At 48.2% G+C, this 19,022-nt stretch overlaps 1 protein-coding gene across 1 annotated transcript; it reads right to left on the reverse strand.

Moving 5' to 3' along the window:
- Positions 1-13,466: 13,466 nt before the first annotated feature.
- On the reverse strand, positions 13,467-15,550 carry LOC132360011 (ras-related protein Rap-2a-like). Its single transcript, XM_059915067.1, has one exon. The coding sequence runs from the start codon at positions 14,701-14,703 to the stop codon at positions 14,101-14,103; it is 603 nt and encodes a 200-aa protein (XP_059771050.1). The 5' UTR covers positions 14,704-15,550; the 3' UTR covers positions 13,467-14,100.
- Positions 15,551-19,022: the final 3,472 nt, after the last annotated feature.

Here is a 19,022-nt window from a genome sequence, read left to right on the forward strand (position 1 = left end):
TTAATATTCCATATAACATTTAAATAAGGTGATGGCTTTTATCTTACTACCCACCTCAAAAACAAAAACAAAACCAAAGAACTCAATTCTCAAGCCGAGGCAGGGCGGGCTCTGGGGCTCGGTCGGCGTCCCCTCCCTCCGAGGTGTTGGACTGTGTTTTGAAGCCTTGGAAACCAAAAGGCTCACCGCCCTGCTCCCGCGCTGGGTGGGCCTCCCCTCCCCTCCCCTCCCCGGCGGTGTCACCTTACACCTTGAGTAAGGACGTCCTCCTCTGGACACGCCCCTCCCTCCAAGTCACCGAGGAGGCACCGAAGTAGCTGCCCTTAGAGGCTCCTTCCCCGCCACCCGAGTGCGTCTTCGTCCCAGAGATGGCCCCTCCGCCGCCGCAGCACAAACACCTCGTGGGGGCCAGCGTCGGGGGCCCTTCGTGGCCCGGCCCGCCCCCTGCCTCCCGGCCCACGGCAGCCCAGACTTCCCGCGTCCCGGCCTCCCTGCGTAACAGACCGCGTTCCCAACACAGGCACCAACTTTCCATAAAAGCTGATTCTCCGCAGCCCCGCCCCGCGCAGGCGCAGGCGCATTGGCGGCCGGGGCGGGGGCGTGGCCAGGCCGGCGGGAGGCGCGGTCAGCCAGCCGGGCCACGGGACCCGCCTCCGCCCGCTGGAATGCGCAGCCCCTCCTCGCCCCGCCCACGGCTGCCAACCCGGGTGCGAGGTCTCCCCTGCGGCCTGCGATCCTCCCAGGAATGCGGGCGGGCCTCACTCACTAGCTGAGTGTGACCTCACAACACGCATGTGTAACAGGACGTCTGAGAGTTCGAGCTCTGGTGTCCGCACCCCAGGAAGCCCTGACCTCCTGTGTTGAGGTTCAGGGAAAGTGCTAGAGGCCCGTCCGGGAGAGGCCGGGGGTTCACTGCCTGCACAGATGGAATCTGGAGAGATATCCCCCTGTGGACTTCCTCAGCGCCCCAGTGGCTGCCCTCCCCGAGATGCCTTCGGACGGCTCCGGGGCCTTCATGCCTTTGGGACTGAGCGTCTGTCCCCATTTCACCTGAAAGCACCGTTGACTAGTTGCGCCCACACTGCCCACGCAGCCCCCTCCCCGACAGCGCAGGGCAGGGCAGGCCTTTCCGAGGGAGCCCCAGGAGCCCTTCTGCCGCAGCCGATACCTGGGCTCCTGCTTTCGCAGCCCAGAGTCCCAGACCCAGACCCCCGGGAGACCCTGCTCTTCCCCGCGCCAGTCAGCAGTCCGGACCCAGTGGGGTTAAACCCAAAAGTTTGGTTTTGTTAAAAAAAGAAAAAGAAAGAGAAATCTGGAAGTGGGTCGTGCAGCTGCTCGAGGCCGCGTTGGGGGAATTGCTAGAGCCGCGTGTCCGCACTTCCTCCGTCCCGGATCTGCATGGGAATTGGAGTCCGCCAACTGCATGATCTTCCAGGAGCTTTGGAAGTGGGAAAGGGCGTGGAGGCCATGCCCCCGCTGCTCTTTGCTCTTTTCTGCTGATGAGCAAGGTCGTGAAGCGATGGGGACTCTCTGAGCAGGTTCCCGTGTCCCCTCCCAGCTGCCCGGGTGCTGGCAGGCGGGGACAGCAGTGAGAGTAGCAGCAGAAGCATCTCTATTTTGGCTGCCAGAACCTGGGATGGTAGCTCTGGATGTTTTGCAAACTCCTGACTCTAGAGGCAGGTCCGGAGGGCGGAAGCCCCACCCCCACCCCCAGGCAGCTTTTATTATTCTGGAAGTGTTCTCAGAGGCCAAGCCCACAACCTGTTCCTCCAGCTCTTCCTGATCCTGTCTAGTAAATCAGCCTTGTTTAGATTACCTCCCGTGGTTCTGCTCCCCGCACCCTGACTGCCCCAGGTTTTGCTGCTAGAAATGATGTGGCCTTACCACCTGTGGTAACAGGTGAGGTGTGGGTCATGTCGCTGCCCTCCAGCTAAAGACCAGAGGAGCACACCTGTCACTGAACAAGTTGACTTTACTCCGGGGACTTCCCCGGCGATCCCGTGGTTAGGACTCCACGCTTCCCCTGCAGGGGGCACGGATTTGATCCCTGGTGGGGGAACTAAGATCCCGCAAGCCGCGGACTGTGGCCAAGAAAAAGTTGACTTCACTCCACACTGCAGTGAGGGGAACACACACCTGGGAGCCATGGGGTGTCTCAGTAAGAAGATGTTAGAAGGCACTTGGTTACGGGCTTGTATGAGGTGGTTTTGGTGAAAGTTTAATAGGAAGCAGGGCTTTGCTCTGGATTAGATGCTGTCAGGTAGTGGGGGAAATTACATGCTTGAATATCATAATCACTCTTATCTATAAGGAGGGAAGCCTGCACTTGGTAAAGAAGCATTCATCACTCACAGTAGCTGAGAGAGGGGGAATGTTTGGTCATTTTTTGTGGTTTGAAAGTATTCACATTTTTGTCTGTGTTTAGACCTGATGACAGGGCGCTCTTGTTTTTGTCTTGATCCGTCTAGGTCATGTTCTGTGAACTTGTTTTTGTTCAACAGGAGAACGCCGTGGTGTAGCTGTGAGCGCCAGGCCGGCTCCCAGATGGCAGGGGCTGCTTTGCCCTTGGTGTAAGTATGCATCTAGGTGGGCTGGGAAGCCGGTGAGCCCTGTGCTACCACGGCAAAACATTTGGTAAAACTGTTGTCCAGTGCCTTTGAAGGTAGACCACGTACCTAAAGAGTCTGTGGAAATGTGCTGATAGGCTGTGTCTCCTCACCCACAATCCACACCTATGGCCTCACAGGGAGGTCCTTATGACTAGCAGATTGAGGAGGAAAAACCTTGATCCTGGTTTACAGATGGTCCAGGAGTGGATGGCTGCGGCCCTACAGTCCCACTCAGAGGTGGCCCTAAAGGAGTGATGGGGCTTCCTTCGTGGCGCAGTGGTTAAGAATCCGCCTGCCAATGCAGGGGACACGGGTTCGAGCCCTGGTCCGGGAAGATCCCACATGCCGAGGAGCAACTAAGCCCGTGCACCACAACTACTGAGCCTGTGCTCTAGAGCCCGTGAGCCACAACTACTGAGCCCACGTGCCACAACTACTGAAGCCCGCGTGCCTAGAGCCCGTGCTCCACAACAAGAGAAGACACCACAACGAGAAGCCCGCGCACCGCAACGGAGAGTAGCCCCCGCTCGCCGCAACTAGAGAAAGCCCGCACCTGGCAATGAAGACCCAACACAGCCAAAAATAAATAAATAAAATAAAATAAAATAAAAAAGGAGAGTGATGAAGGAAAATCCTCCCAGCGGTCTCCATTTCAAGCATTCCTTTGGACTGAAAGATGGCTAGAAGTGCGGCTCTACATTTGCTCATGGACAGTTGCTAATAGCTTGGCTGGACCATCAGAGACTTGGAAAAAACAAGACTGGAAGATCGGGGGAGGGTGAGAGGGAGAGGCAAGAGGGAGGGGATATGGGGATATATGTATATGTATAGCTGATTCACTTTGTTATAAAGCAGAAACTAACACACCATTGTAAAGCAATTATACTCCAACAAAGATGTTAAAAAAAAAAAAAAATCGGTGAAGAGGTGATCTGGGGAGGAGACATGAGGATGGACCTCTCCGGATAGGCATAGACTATGAAGAAAATTGACCACATGTGAATACCCACCCAAAGGCATCTACTGCAGAGGAGGCTCTCAAGCATCAGTTGGGCAAGGGACTTCCCTGGTGGTCCAGTGGTTAAGACTCTGGGCTTCCACTGCAGGCGGTGCAGGTTCGATCCCTGGCGGGGACCTAAGATCCCACAGGCCGCGCGGCATGGCCAAAAAATTAAAAAATTAAATAAATCACTTGAGCAAGACAGTTCATCCTGTGCATAGCGGTTCAGCCTCTTTAGCCGTCCATCCAAGTGCTCGTTCAATGGGCCCATGTGCAGAACAGCCAAGGAGGCAGGGACAGAGGCTATGAAGGGGCTCAACATCACGGACTTGGCCTCACCAAGTCTGATTTGGCTGTCATCACTGTTGAGTAACAGCAGAGACTAATACTGAGCCCCTAGTATGGTGTCATTTCCCAAGGGACCAACTAGTCACTTGGTGAAAAGTCAATTACAGTAGATCTCTTCCCTTGTGGAAGGAGCAGCAATTTGCCCTCACTGGGTAGACATTTATTCTGGATATGGATTTGCCTTCACTGCCTGTAATGCTTCTGCCAGCACCACCATCCACAGATTTACAGTACGCCTTATGGACCTTCATGCTATCCCACAGAACATTTCTTTGATCAAGGGATTAATTTTACAGCAAAAAAAATGAAATAATAGGCTATGCCCATGGAATTCCTCCACTTGTGTCAAATGGAGGAAAGGAACAGAAAAAAAAGATTTTTACAAAATAATAATAAAATTTAAAACTGAGCTGTTTAAATGTTGCTGTTTTTACCTGTCTGTTCTTGTCCCAAAGTGGGACATTCCCAAGGAGAAGAGGAAGGTTGCACTTGTTTCCTTAAATCGCCAAAAGCCTCAGCCCAGAATTCAGCACCCCCTACCCGCTGAATTCTTGCAACATTATTTCCCGGTTGGTTGATGCCAAGGCAAAAAGACATCCTTTTAATGGTTAGAGAGGATCAGTTGTTTAAATGATTTCATGTCAGTGTTGTATTTATGGTTTTACAATAAAATGACCTTTAGAGAAAAAAAAAAGACTTGTACTATGAAGACAACAATAAATTGCTGAAAAAATTAAAGACACAAATAAATGGGAACACATTCCATGTTCATGGATTGGAAGACCTCATACTGTTAACATGTCAATACTACACAAAACAATCTATAGATTCAATGCAATCCCTATGAAAATTTCAATGGCATTTTTTCAGAAATAGCAAAAAACATCCTAAAATTCATATGGAGTGTCAAGAGATCCCAAACAGCCAAAGCAACCTTGAAAAAAAACAAAGCTGGAAGGCACATTTCCTGATTTCAAAACTGCTGCAGTGCTTTGGTGCCCAGAACAGTGTAATGCTGGCATGAAGACAAACACAGACTAGCAAGCAGAATAGACCCACCCCGTGTTTCCGTAGGTCAGAGTCTTCGCAGCCTTGGATTCGGCAGTGATTTCTTGGCACAGGCAACAAAAGAAAAACTGAACAATGGATGTCATGAAAAATTTTAAATTTTGTGCATCAAAACACATTATCAAGGGACTTCCCTGGTGGTGCAGTGGTTAAGAATCCGCCTGCCAATGCAGGGGACACGGGTTCGCGCCCTGGTCCGGGAAGATCCCACATGCCGCAGAGCACCTAAGCCGGTGTGCCACAGCTACTGAGCCTGTGCTCTACAGCCCGCGAGCCACAACTACTGAAGCCCGCACGCCTAGGGCCTGTGCTCTGCAACAAGAGAAGCCACCGCAATGAGAAGCCTGCGCACCGCAACAAAGAGTAGCCCCGGCTCGCCGCAACTAGAGAAAGCCCACGCACAGCAACAAAGACCCAACTCAGCCAAAATAAATAAATAAATGTATTAAAAAAAAAAAAAGACATTATCAAGAGAGTAAAAAGGCAACCCTTTTGCAAATAATATTTGCAAATCACGTACCTCATAAGAGACTAACATCCAGAATTTAAAGAGAATTCCTAAAATTTAACAACAAAAATACAACCTGATTAAAAAAATGGCCAAAGAATTTGAACAGACATTTCTCCAAAGAAGAAATACAAATAGTGAGCACATGAGAAGATGCTCAACATCACTAATCTTTAGGGAAATGCAAATCAAAACTACAATGAGATATCACCTCACACCCATTAGAATGACTTCTATGGGGAAAAAAAAAGACAATTACAAGTGGTCATGAGGATGTGGAATAATTGGAGCACGTGTGCGCTGCTGGCGTTGGTGAGGATGTACTGCTATGGAAAACAGGATTGTGATCCCTAAAAACTTAAGCCTAGAATTACCATACGGTCCGGCAAGTCCACTTCTGAGTATATTTCCAAAAGAATTGAAAGCAGAAGAGAAGATTTGCACACCCATGTTCTTAGCAGCACTGTTCACAATAGCCAAAAGGTGGAAGCAACCCGAGTGTCCACTGATGGATGAATGAATAAACAAAATGTGGTCTATACATACACATGTATATGTGTACATAATACAGTGGAATGTTACTCAGCTTTAAAGAGAAAGAAAATTCTGACATAGGCTACAACATTATGAACCTTGAGGACATCACTCCAAGTGAAATAAGACAGTCACAGAAAGACAAATACTGTTTGACTCCACTTCTTTGGGGTACTAGAGTAGTCAAATTCACAGAGACAGGAAGTGGGATGGTGGGTGCTAGGCACAGGGAGGAGGGGGAAATGGCAAAGAGCAATTGTTGTTTAATGGATCCAGAGTTCCAGTTTACAAATGAAAAAGTTCTGGGGATTGGTTGCACAACAACATGAATATACTTAACACTACAAAACGGTACACTTAAAAATGGTTAAAATGGCAAAATTTGTGTTATGTGTACTTTATCACAATTTAAAAATCAACTATGGCCTTATGATGGGTTACAGAAACAATGCCTATGGTAGCCATGAAAATTTTCTTCCTTTCATGTTATGTGGCTGTGTATGCATATCACTGATAGCTTCTTTCTCTCCTTCTTCCCATTATTTTATAGAAGGATTGCAAGTGGTGGTGAACCTTAAAATTTAGTCTTTCGGTAACAGCATATTCACGTGGGACTGGGCCTGAATTTATGGAGTCATTAACGCAGTCCAGAGATGGATATTGTAACTGTATCCCAGCGATGGATGCAATGACTCTTGGGACTTTTTGTTCCCCGTGGTTTGGGATGAGGGGGAGAGCATTTTCAATTTAGAATAAATAGTTACATCTTGTTCAGTAGAAGCATAAAGTTGTTTCTGTTGTTGTGTGTGTAGAAGTGTATGTATGGGTGCTTAGCAGTCAAAGAGGGGGACTGCTATTATTCTCTCTCCTTCAAACCCACGCTTCTACACTCTGCTTTCTGATGCTAAGGCAGGGTCTCTGCAAACACATTTCTCCTTTGCCAACTAGCTGCCTGTTAGCATCTCACCAAAGTAGGTAATGGATGTCGATCGGAAAGCTGGAAGAGGGAAAAAGCACTCATTCTTCTCTGTTTGCCAGAGAAATGGTGCTTCACTTGTGAGTGTAGCAGGTGATTTCAACAGCAGCAGTGGATTCCGGTCTGCAGTTTTCCCACATTTCTAGAACCAGCCTCACTGCATTCCTCCTCTGGAATACCAGCACCAGCGCCCTGGTGCCCTCTCCTCAGAGATGTTGGATCTCAGCTCTCTGAGGTCCCTCCATCCAGCTACTGAGGCATCAGCACAAATCAGGCATGACCCTTCCTCAGAGGTCTGGCTCTCAGTTCCTACAGGATCCCTTCTCTAAGCTTCTAAATTTTAATAATCTCAGCCTCTTACCTTTGTTCCCCCAGCACTAGGCATGGTCGCTGCTTCCTGAAATACCAGCTCTGAGATAAATTATTGCCGCCTTTTTGCTTTTTCAGTTTTCTGATACCTGGTGAATAATTCTTTATGTTGAATTCTCTCTGTTGAAATAATTAGTCTAGTTTCCTTCTTCTGAATTGACTGGTACATGTAGTAAAGGAAGCAGTTAGAAAAAAACGAGTAAGTGGCATGTGTTGGCTGCTTCAGGCTAACTCTAGCAAAGTTATAAGAAAGAAAAACTTGAGGCATGAGTTAGCTAGACTGGAAGCAAACCAAGGAGAATAAAGATCTGACTTATTTACGCCACCATTGCCATGAAGGACTGCAGAGGCACTGCCCAGATTCTCCTTCAACAGGCTTGTTGCCTCAGCTGCTGGGAGGGCTGTTGATTGACAGACTTCAGCTGTCAATCAGGGACTACCTCAGTGTATAGAGCAGGCTTGCTCAATATCACACATCCAGTGACTGACCTGACGGGGCAGTATAAAGACCTGGCCATTCTCACCCAACTCAGAACACCTGAAGAGCCATTCTAGTTGGCTGGGGCCATTATCATGGTTGGCTGGGGCCATTATCATGTTTGCATTGCTCAACTCCTCCCTCTGCCCTCCTACTTCCCTTCCCTTCCTTCCATAGCTGTCCTTCCTAAAAGCATCTCTTAATGAGCGTCCTGCATGCTAAACTCATCTTAGAATCTCTTCTGAGAATGTATCGACTTTTTCTTTTGTGAATTTTGGAGTAAACCAAAGATAGATAGAGAAGGAACTAGAGAAAGAACTGGAGCTAGAGAGAGGGCATAAATAAACAATATTAGGAACAAAGCGGAGAATGTAACCAGAGATGCTACGGTTACTCAAAATCTTGTAAGAGGTTGTTACGAACAATTTTATGCCAACACATTTGAAAAGACATAGGATGTATAGATTCCTGGAAAAATACAAACTAGGAAACTAAATTAAGAAGAAAATATAAAGCCTGTAACAATGAAAGACATTAGAAATCTTTTCAAAATAATGGATTTACAAGCAATACCTGCCAAATATTGAAAGAACAGATCATTTCAGTCTCACACAGAATCTACAGAGACTAGAAAAAGAGGGGATAGTCCCCCACTACGTTTTTGTGTAGGTTAACATAATACTGATACCAAATGCAAACAAGGGCAGTATAATAAAACTGTAGGCAAGTCTCATTCGTAAACACAGAGGCAAAAATATGAAGCAAAATCTTAGGAAAACCGATTTATCAAATGTATCAAATTTATAGCAAATAACAGCCAGTTGGAGTTTATCTCAGGAATGCAATGTTGGTTTAACATTATAAAACGGATTAGTAATCATCCATGCTTGATAAGCTTAAAGTTTACAACCTTGTCATCTAAATGAAGTCTAGCCAGGATGAGGCCCCTCTGGTGTAGTTCCTTAAGTAAACAGCTGCTCAAATATAATTTCTCTTGGCCTGTAGATCCATGCAACTAAGAGAAAGGTTATCCGCCTCTCCCCTGCCACACATACCCTGCATATACAATGGTGCAACTGGCATAGGAGAGCTGCTGTCAACATTCCTGTTCAAAAAGGGGGGCAGATGGGAAACACAAAAGAGTCACCAGTCCATAGCAATTCTGAAACCCAGCCAAGAAATTCTTTGGTTTGGTCTTAATCCTGGAAATAATCCTCCATTGCTTCGGGCTTTGTCCTCTGAGCTCTTTATTCTACTCTCTGAGTCATCCTTTTATTTTTTTAAAACATTATTATTTTTTTTAAATGAAAGATAGCACATGTTTGAAACCAAGTAGTTTTCTCAGCCTGCTTCCTTCCAGTAAAATTTTGGGTGACCAGGGATGGGGAGGGGTGATTCCAAAATCTCCGTTCATTTTGAACTGGCTCAGTGTCTTTTAGTCCAAGCTGGTAGTGCTTTTGCTGATACAATTCTTTCAAAAACTTTGTGGATCACCTATGATTTGAGGCTAACTCCATTAGAGAAAAGATAAACCCACCAAAGTCTTTGAGATAAGCCCTGCTCCACTTGGGCTCCTACTGACTTGTCTGAGGAACAATACCTAGGCCCTGTTGTTTGACTGGGAGGATTTGTGGGCTCACCTCAGTCTTCTTAAGAGACCCATTGTGTGACTGAACAGTACTCTGAGGTATCAACTTTGATCTTTCTGAGGTCTTAGTAAAAGCTTTTACAGTCACACCATTGGCTTCATTTTTAGACCAATTCTTCTGGATTTGAAATCCACTTGGAAGTCATTTCTTAATTTTAGCCCCTTTTGCCATTTGGAGAAACTGGTAATTCTCAAAACCATCAAGTACTTGTTCCTTTTTGTTTACCAGTTCTCTCAATTTCTTTCTTTCTTATTTCTTTCTTCTCACATTTTAAAATAAGCAGCAAGAAGAAACCAGACAGCAACTTCTGCACTTTGCTTGGAAATCTACCATCTAGATCATGAATTTCAATGGGCACCTTTTGGGAAATTCCATGGTGGTTGAGTGGTTAGGGCTCAGCGCTTTCACTGCTGGGGCCCGGTCAGGGAACTAAGATCCTGCAAGCCACGTGGCGCAGCCAGAAAACAAACAAACAAACAAACAAGGGACTTCCCTGGTGGCGCAGTGGTTAAGAATCCGCCTGCCAATGCAGGGGACATGGGTTCGAGCCCTGGTCTGGGAAGATCCCACATGCCGCAGAGCAACTAAGCCCATGTGCCACAACTACTGAGCCTGCGCTCTAGAGCCCACAACTACTGAGCCATGTGCCACAGCTACTGAGCCACAACTACTGAGCCCATGTGCCACAGCTACTGAAGCCTGTGTCCCTAGAGTCCATGCTCCACAACAGGAGAAACCACCACAAAGAGAAGCCCGCTCGCCGCAACTAGAGAAAGCCCGCGTGCAGCAACAAAGACCCAACGCAGCCAAAGATAAAAAATAAATAAATAATAAATAAAGCCCTATTAAAAAAAACAAAAACAAACAAAAAACAATGAGCACCTTTTGGGCTCTCCATTTAACTACAGATTTGACACACAGCTGCTAAGCTTTCTGCCATTACATAACAGGAACCCCTGTTCTTCGCCTCCTTTGAACCCTCGCTGACAGCCTCCTCAAAGTCCAGCTTTCCACTGATGGTCTGTCCATGGTTATTTAGCATTTATCTAACGCTCCTCAGAATCCTTCTGGCCTCTGCCCGCGTGGTTCCAAAGCCAGTCCTGCACTTTTAGGTATTTGTGTGTCAGCACCCCATTTCCAGATACCAAAAAGCTATATTAGTTCTCTATTGCTGCATAACAAATTACCTTAAAACGCAGTGGTGTACAACAATGAACATTCATCATCTCAAGTTTCTGTGGCTCAGCTGCGCCCTCCGCTCAAGGTCTCCCGCAGGCCGCAGCAAAGGGTCAGCTGGGTGGCCGTCATCTCAAGGCTCAACTGGGAAAACATCCCCCTCCCGAGCTCCCTCATGAGGCTGTCAGTGGGTGTCACATCCTCTCTGGCTGCCGGCTGCAGACATCAGTTCCTTGCTACAAGGCGCTCTCCACTGAGCTAGTCACAACGGGCCAGCTTGCTTTTCCCGGAACGAGGGCTCTGAGAAAGAGACAGAGTGGGTGAGCAAGATAGAAATCAGTGTTTCTGGAACATAATCTTTTTTTTTTTTAGAGTTTTTTTAAAAGTTTTACTTTACCTATCATATTTAGTATTTCCAAGACTAAAACATATAGAACGCTTCACAAATTTGCGTGTCATCCTTGCACAGGGGTGGAACATAATCTTGGAAGTGACACCCGATCACTCTTGTTATGTTATATTCCTTAGAAGAGAGTCACTAGGTCCTGCCCAGACTCGAGGGGAGGGAACCACACAAAGGCATGAGTACCAGGAGGTGGGGATCACTGGGGGCATCTCAGAGGCCAAGAACCAAGAAGAAAAGGACAGATCACACAATTTTAAAAGCGGGCAAAAAGAGCGGGCATTTTACAGAAGAGGAACCCAAATGTCATTTAAAAACCTCAAAAAGAACTCTCAGTGTCACCAGTTCTCTGGTGGTCCAGTGGTTAGGGCTCGGCGCTTTCACTGCCATGGCCTGGGTTCGTTCCCTGGTCAGGGAACTGAGATCCCGCAAGGCACGTGGCAAGGCCAAAAAAAAAAATTCTCAGCATTACCAGCAATCTGAATAATACAAACTGAACCATAACACACTGGCAAGAAAAAGATCTGTCCGTGCCCTGAGTTGCAGGGCATTTGGAGAATCAGAAGCACTCACCCTGCTTGTGGGTAAGTGAATGTTCCACACTCTTTGGAAACCAGTTTCACATTCCCCAGTGCTAAACAAAGGGCTTGTGATTTGAACACCGCTTTCGAGCTATCAGGTTGGCTGCCACAGTTTCATGGGTCCCTCCACCTGGGCACAGTGCTTCCGGGTAACATGGTACCCTGACAACTGTTCATATCGGCCACTTGCAAATTCACCGTAGAGTTATTTAGGCCTCAGTTGAGGCCAGAGGGACTGCAGGAAACTTGTAAATAACATGCATAAGTTAGAAATTAGAAATGCAGGAAGAGAAAGAAAATTAGTATCTGGGTCTTTAATTTTATGTGTGTGTGTGTGTGTGTGTGAGCATATTACACCCAGAAAGCTGCTTCATACATATTCTTGAGGTCACAGGAGCTGATCACGTGAGGCTGATCATTCCTGCGTTGACCAGTCAGTCAGGAACACCCCTGGGCTCTAAGCCGACACTTGGATCTGAGTGGTAGTCTGAGATAGTTCTAGTAATTTAAAGGAAGAAATGGCTATTTGTGTATTTTTTCCTGGATCAGGCCTGACATGCAGAGGGCCTGGGATCCAGGGACACAGAACCTCCCCGGAGGCCTCAGCATAGGCAAGTAGAGTCAGAAAGGCAGGGCAGGCAGGGCGAGGGGAGCCGCCAGCTGGCAGTCCTGGGGGCCCAGCTCTCAGGGCTGGGAAGGAGCTGCTGTTCACCCGCCCACCCCAGCCCCACCCCCTGCTTTCTCTGCACCGCCCACACCCAGTCAGGGAACAGTCTTGGCTCTATAACCTCTGCTTCTGCAGGAGGAGGGGGCAGCTTTGGACAAAGCTGAGGCCAGGAGATGCTTCCTGCCTGCCCACCACCCCACCGCCCCCTCCCCTCCTCCCTGTGTTTGAACTGTCCCCTTGGAGAAATGATGGTTCCGGAAAAGGGTGTGAGGTAATACTGCCAGGAGGAGTGACCCCAGGAGACAGAGGGTCAGAGAGTAGTGACTTAGCTGGGTTTCAAGGCTTCAAAAGTAAGCACCCCAACTGCCCCGGCCCCCAACATCCAGGGGAAAGAGAAAGGGATAAAAGACAGGGGAGGTCCCAGCCTAGCCCTCTCCTGTGGGGCGGACTGGCTCTCAGGCACTGTTAGGTTCTAAAATCTATTTTTTGTGTTAAAATCCATTCTTCTAGTCAAACATCATATACAATATAAATAAAACTCCCAGAGCCTTGTACAACCATCACTTTATAGATAACTTTCCTTTAACAAAATTATTTCAGATCACAGGCACGGAGCTTTCTTGTTTATTATTTTTAGAAGTTTGCTCAAATGGCTAAGTTAGGTTCCTAAATTTGAAAATTTTGTTGCAACAGCTGAGGTAAAATTGTTAACTTGTGCAAATAAACACAAGCAACTCATATCAAAGACCAGTTTTTAATATTATAAAACAATAATATTTTTAAACCAGTACAAGAAAAGTCTCTTCTATCGTTACGTGAAAACTATGCAAAAAGATTCTTCACGTTTTGCTTCTACTTCAGTACCCCTGTCACTGTTAAACTAGGCAGGTATTCAGACAACATATCCGACTCTGGCAAGTGACAAGGAAAAAAACACTAGCTGCAGAAAGCACCTCTGCCAAAACACAAACAGATGTGGTGCCATTTTCACCCTAGCAACTAACTTGTCCGGAAAAATAACTGAAAAGCAAAGATATGGTGTATGGAAACTTTAGGAATTGTAGCTTTAGGTTCTAGAAAGACAAATATTAAAAACTATCAACTTCTAGAGTCATTTTATTTTCACTTAATTTACAGATGCAGAAATCGACTAGATGTCAATTACAAAACTGAAGGCAGAGCTGAACTATCTCTGCCTGAGTACACAGTTGATTTTTCCCCTCCCAGGGTATACAATATCCCTTTCAAACCAATGCTATGTATGTCATAACTATATTTAGAAATACGCAGAGAGGAAAATATTACTACTGCAATTCAAGGCTGTATTGAGAGGGGAACACATGAAAGCCTCATGGATTGGAAAGCTTCGATTTAGGTCATGTTCCTCAATCAATGTCAAATGTCAGATGACATTTGAAGGTGTTAATTATGACCAAAAAAAAAAAAAAAAGAATCCTGCAACAAATCCCACTCGAAGAAAAGGGTAATACTCTCTCCATACAAGAAAAAAAAAATCGATTTTTAATTTCTTCTTCCAGTACTGTCAGAGGTAAACAAAGTTTTCGACAAAATATTTAAGAAGCTCTGGACAGTCTGAAGCACCGATCTGAGTCAATATATAGAAGCAACCACTTGTTTACAGCTGGATAACTTTCTTCGAAAAGGCAGAGGAGTAAAGTGAGCTTCAGAAATCAAGAAAAGCGATGAATACAGGAATCATGAACCGTTTGCACATCAGCCGATGAACCTTTCCGATGGCCACGTCTCCTGCGCGTTGGTGGGGATGGCCGGAACCTCTTCCTCGGGCGGGGCCAGGGCCTCCATCTCGCGCACCACCTGCGTGAACACCTGGTCCACCATGAGTTTGCTCTTGGCCGTGACCTCCAGGAACGGGCACCGCCACTCGCGGGCCAGCGCGCGGCCCCGCGCCGTCAGCACCTGGCGCTGGGCGTCCAGGTCGGCCTTGGTGCCCACGAGCACCAGCGGCACGGCCTTGGGCCCCCGCAGCCGGCCCATGCGCTCCCGCAGCGGCCGCACCGCCTCGAACGAGGCCTCGCTGCACACGCTGTAGAGCACCACGAAGCCGTCGCTGTTCTTGATGTACAGGTCCTTGAGGGTGACCAGGTGCTCGGCGCCCACCGTGTCCACGATCTCCAGCAGGGCGGGCGCCGCGTTCACCTCGATCACCTTGCTGAAGAGCTCCTCCACCGACGGCTCACACTGCTCGGGGAAGCTGCCGCAGGCGAACTGCGTGGCGAGCGCCGTCTTGCCCACGGCCACGCTGCCGAGCAGCACCACCCGGTAGCCCTTGGCGGGTCGCGGCCCCAGGCCCGCCATGGCCCAGGCGCGGCCGGCGGGACGCGCAGCCGGAGGAATGGCGCGCGGAGGCGGGGGCCCGGCCGCCGGGGCCGCGGGGGGCGTGGGGGCAGGGGCGGGGAGGGAGAAGCAGGGGGGAGAGGGGCGGGGACGAGAGCGGAGGGGTGGGGACCCCGGGGGGCCTGGCGCGCTGGCTCCGGCGTCGGGGCCGGGGTGGGCGTCCTCCGTCGCGCCCAGACCTGCCCTCGCCCGGCCCCGATCTGCTCCCTGCGGCTCAGAGGTCACCCGCCCCGCCTCCGGGACGGGGCCCCGCGCCCCCCTCTCCGGCCCCTGGTTCCAGCGCCCGGCGCAGCGTCTGCCCCGCCCCCGGCCCGGGCGGTCTGGCGCCGGCCTCCCACCCACCAGCTCCACGTCCCGGCCTCCCTCTCCAGTCGGTCCCGAGCTGCCAGGCCGCTCTCCGCCTTTCCCCAGTACCCCGTCGGCCTGCCGGCTGGGGCCCCTCCCTCACTCCCTGCTCCCTGCCACCGGTTCCTAGGAGAGCCCGCTCCGCCCGCGGGACCAGAAGGTAACCTGATCCCTTCCACGTCAGCCGGGAAATACCAGCATTTCTCCACCATTTCAGATCCAGTCTCGTGGCCGGAAGCCAGACTGGCCTCGCTCAAGGTCAGGCCTGGTGGGGCTGCGCCGCCGGGGCCCCTCTCCTGGCCGGGAGGACCCCACGGAAGGGGGAACCGGTGAGGGAGCTTCAACCGAGGGTCCCGAGTTACTCGCTCCTGGCACCCATTCTGTGCCCCTCGTGCCCCTGCCTTCACTCTGGCCCCCGCCAGCGCCCTCTTGTCACTGAGCAGAGCACAGGGGAACTTGATAAAATGTACATCACATTTCACTCCCCCACTTAAACCCTCCCTGGCTTTCTATTGGGCCCTCCTGATCTAAGAGTAGAGTGACCGCATAACTCCAACCCAACCCGGACAATGAAAGCATGAACCCATTCACCCAGCGGCAGGCAAAAACCGAAAAGCCCCGGGAAACGGGTCTTATCACCCTACTTATACAGGGGCTCCGCCAGGTCTGACTCCCGTGCCCCAGTCTCTCTCAAGCTTCTATTCTCCAGCTACACAACCTTCTTGCTATTCCTTGATGTCGGAGCAGAAAGGCTGTGTAGGGACAGAGGGGGCTGGACAGAACTTCTGGGATTGTCCACCTGAGTAAACTCCGCCCACTGTCTGTTTCAGGCACTAACAGGTGCCTTAGGACTTCAGGGGGCCTGCAGGCCTGGGTTGGAAGTGGAGATGAGATATCCGCACTGTCCCTGTCTCTAGGCTTGGGGTACCACTGAATCTCCCTCATTCCGGTGCAGCCCTGAGGGAGCAGGGCCGCAAAACTGACCGAGCTGGAATTTCCTGGCCCCCTGGCAGCACAGACTCAGAGATAAAGGTTAAGTGACAATAGGACATCCTGCACCTCGGTGTCTGCGGTCAGCTGCAGAACGTGCTTTTCTATAAACAGTGCATGGAACATCCTTAATGTATAATGTTAATTATATACTTATTACGACAGACAAGTTGATTTCTAAATTGAGAAATCTTACAAGACTTATTCTCTGACTGCAAAGTAACAAAACTAAGAATCGATTTTTAGAAAAGGATAAACTGCAAACATTCTCTGGAGAAATGCAAGTTCCATATAGGTTTCAACAACTCCCTATGGATAACTTTTGAGAGAACATAGGGGACTCACTGTCCAAAAAAAAGTCACAAAATGCACAAGGAAAAAAGAAGTCACTCTGAGTGAGAGCCATTGGAAACACCAGACAACAAAATCACATCCAGAAGATGGCAGATATTAGTGTTATCAGACACACAAAATAATTATGTATGTGTTTAAAGAAATAAAATATTAAAAATATGAGCAAGGAACAAGAGACTATGGCCAAGTAGTTTGAAAGAGATTCTCCTCCCCGAAAAAGAAAAAAAAAAACCTTCTAGAAATGGAAAATATAATCATTTATTATTTTAATTAACACAAAACACCCACTGATAGGTTAAACAGGAGATTAAACATGGCTGAAGAGAAAATAAAACCAACAGTATTCAGAGATGTGAATAATCCTGGACCAATTTTCATCATACAGTGACCTGTGCCTGCAGGAGATAAGAGTTTCTTCAGGTTGCCATGAGGCTGCTGGACAGTCACAGAGCGCCTTAAATTGATAGTTGGCTGGTCTGAACCTGTCATTATTATTTGAGGCTTTTAAAGCCCTTAGCAAAAGTCAGCCTAACCCACAGTCCTTCTTCTTACCCTTGCCTCAGTTCGATTAAAGGACCACTGCTACGTGTAGGCCCGTGCTTTACCTTCCATGTGCATGACATCCTAATCCACCCCTAGTGAGTCACGGTAACTGTGCCACAGGCCAAAGCTCATCACCAGCTCGCTTACCACCAGCAGTAAGGTTCCTACAATGGGGTCTGAAAGGTGTGTGACATATCTTAGAATTCTTTCCCAATGTTCTGCTTTCTACAGCCTCTTCTGGTACTAACTCTCTTAATTCAGGTTCCCTCCAAAAGCAGAATCTATGACATGGGACATGGTCTTGTGGGCAAATAGTTTATTTTTGGAAGTGATCACAGGGATCAGGAATGGGGGCCCTGGAAAAGAGAAACAGGGACGGGGGAATCTTATGCCAGGTGCATTGTTGAGTTCTCACGGCTGTGGGAATACTTGAGGAGCAGTAGAGCACGAACATCAGAACTGTCCACTCATGCACAGAAGCGAGGGGAGCATGTGTCCACTGGCACCCGTTCCTCATTGCTCCAGGGCTGCCCTGCAAACTCCCTCTTGCATGTGTGCGCACGTGCCAGGTAGGCTGAGTGAGCTCCAGAAGCATTCCAAGCAGCAGCCAGGCTCTATCTGCACAACCAGCTGGTTGCTGTAGCCATGACTAGAGCAAGAAAGTGGGCCCAGAGTACACGAGGTTAGGGCATAAAAGAGGACTGACTCAGTTCTATTTTTTTTTTAATTGAAGTGTAGTTGATTTACAATGTTGTGTCAATCTCTGCTCTACAACAGAGTGACTCAGTTATACACATATATATATTCTTCTTCTTTTTTTATTCATCTCCATTATGGTTTATCCCAGGAGACTGGATATAGTTCCTTGTGCAATACAGTAGGACCTCGTTGTTTATCCATTCTATGCATAATAGTTTGCATCTACCAACCCCAAACTCCCAGTCCATCCCTCTCCCTCCCCCCTCCCCCCTGGCAATGACAATTCTGATCTCTATGTCTGTGTGACTCAGTTCTAATAGTTTGAAAACACCTCATTTGAGGCAGAGGGGCGTGTTTAGGAGCATATTATCTGCAAACAATGGTGAGAATATTGCTTATTTCCTTTTCTTATCTTATTGCTTTAGCTAGACTCTCCAAAAATAACAATACTGAACCAAAAACATAATTGCTGGCATCCCTCATTTCTTTTTTTTTTAAATTAATTAATTAATTAATTTTATTTATTTATTGGCTGTGTTGGGTCTTCGTTGCTGCACGCGGGCTTTCTCTAGTTGCAGTGAACAGGGGCTACTCTTCATTGTGGCGCACGGGCTTCTCATTGCAGTGGCTTCTCTTGTTGCGGAGCACGGGCTCTAGGCACATGGGCTTCAGTAGTTGTGGCACATGGGCTCAGTAGCTGTGGCTCGCGGGCTCTAGAGCGCAGGCTCAGTAGTTGTGGCACACTGGCTTAGTTGATCCGTGGCATGTGGGATCTTCCCGGACCAGTGCTCAAACCTGTGTCCCCTGCATTGGCAGGTGGATTCTTAACCACTGCGCCACCAGGGAAGTCCCCCTCCTCATTTCTGAATAACAGAAATGTCTTTGTATCATACAATTAATATGATGTATGCTTTTGCTCTCTAACCAATATTCTTTATCATAAGAGGAAGTTTTCGTCTATTTATACCTTAGAGTTTTTACTGGGAACGTCAGCTGTTTTTTGTTTGGTTTGTTTTGTTTTGGTCCCTGATAAATACATAAGGTTTTTCTCCTTTAATTTTGTTAATTTGTTGATGGATTTCCTATTGGTGAATCATTCTGTTTCTCACCTCATCTCTTACACCACTCTTCTCCTTGCTACCTTCTAGACACAATGACCTGTTCCTTTGGCAGGCCAATCGGTTTTCCTGTCTCAGAACCTTCACATTTGCTGTTCCCTCCTCCTGGAATTGTTCTCTCAGATGTCTGCAGGGCTCACTCCCTCATTTTATTCAAGTCTCTTGCTCAAATGTCACTTACTTAAAGGGGTCTTCCCTTGCCCCTTTAAGGGGGCAAGAAGTAAGTGACAG

This window comes from Balaenoptera ricei, chromosome 2 (genome assembly GCF_028023285.1).
Source record: "Balaenoptera ricei isolate mBalRic1 chromosome 2, mBalRic1.hap2, whole genome shotgun sequence".
NCBI lineage: Eukaryota > Metazoa > Chordata > Mammalia > Artiodactyla > Balaenopteridae > Balaenoptera > Balaenoptera ricei.

Excerpts from the sequence above, each read along its gene's own strand:
- LOC132360011 (XM_059915067.1), bottom strand. The coding sequence starts at position 14,703 with ATGGCGGGCCTGGGGCCGCGACCCGCCAAGGGCTACCGGGTGGTGCTG.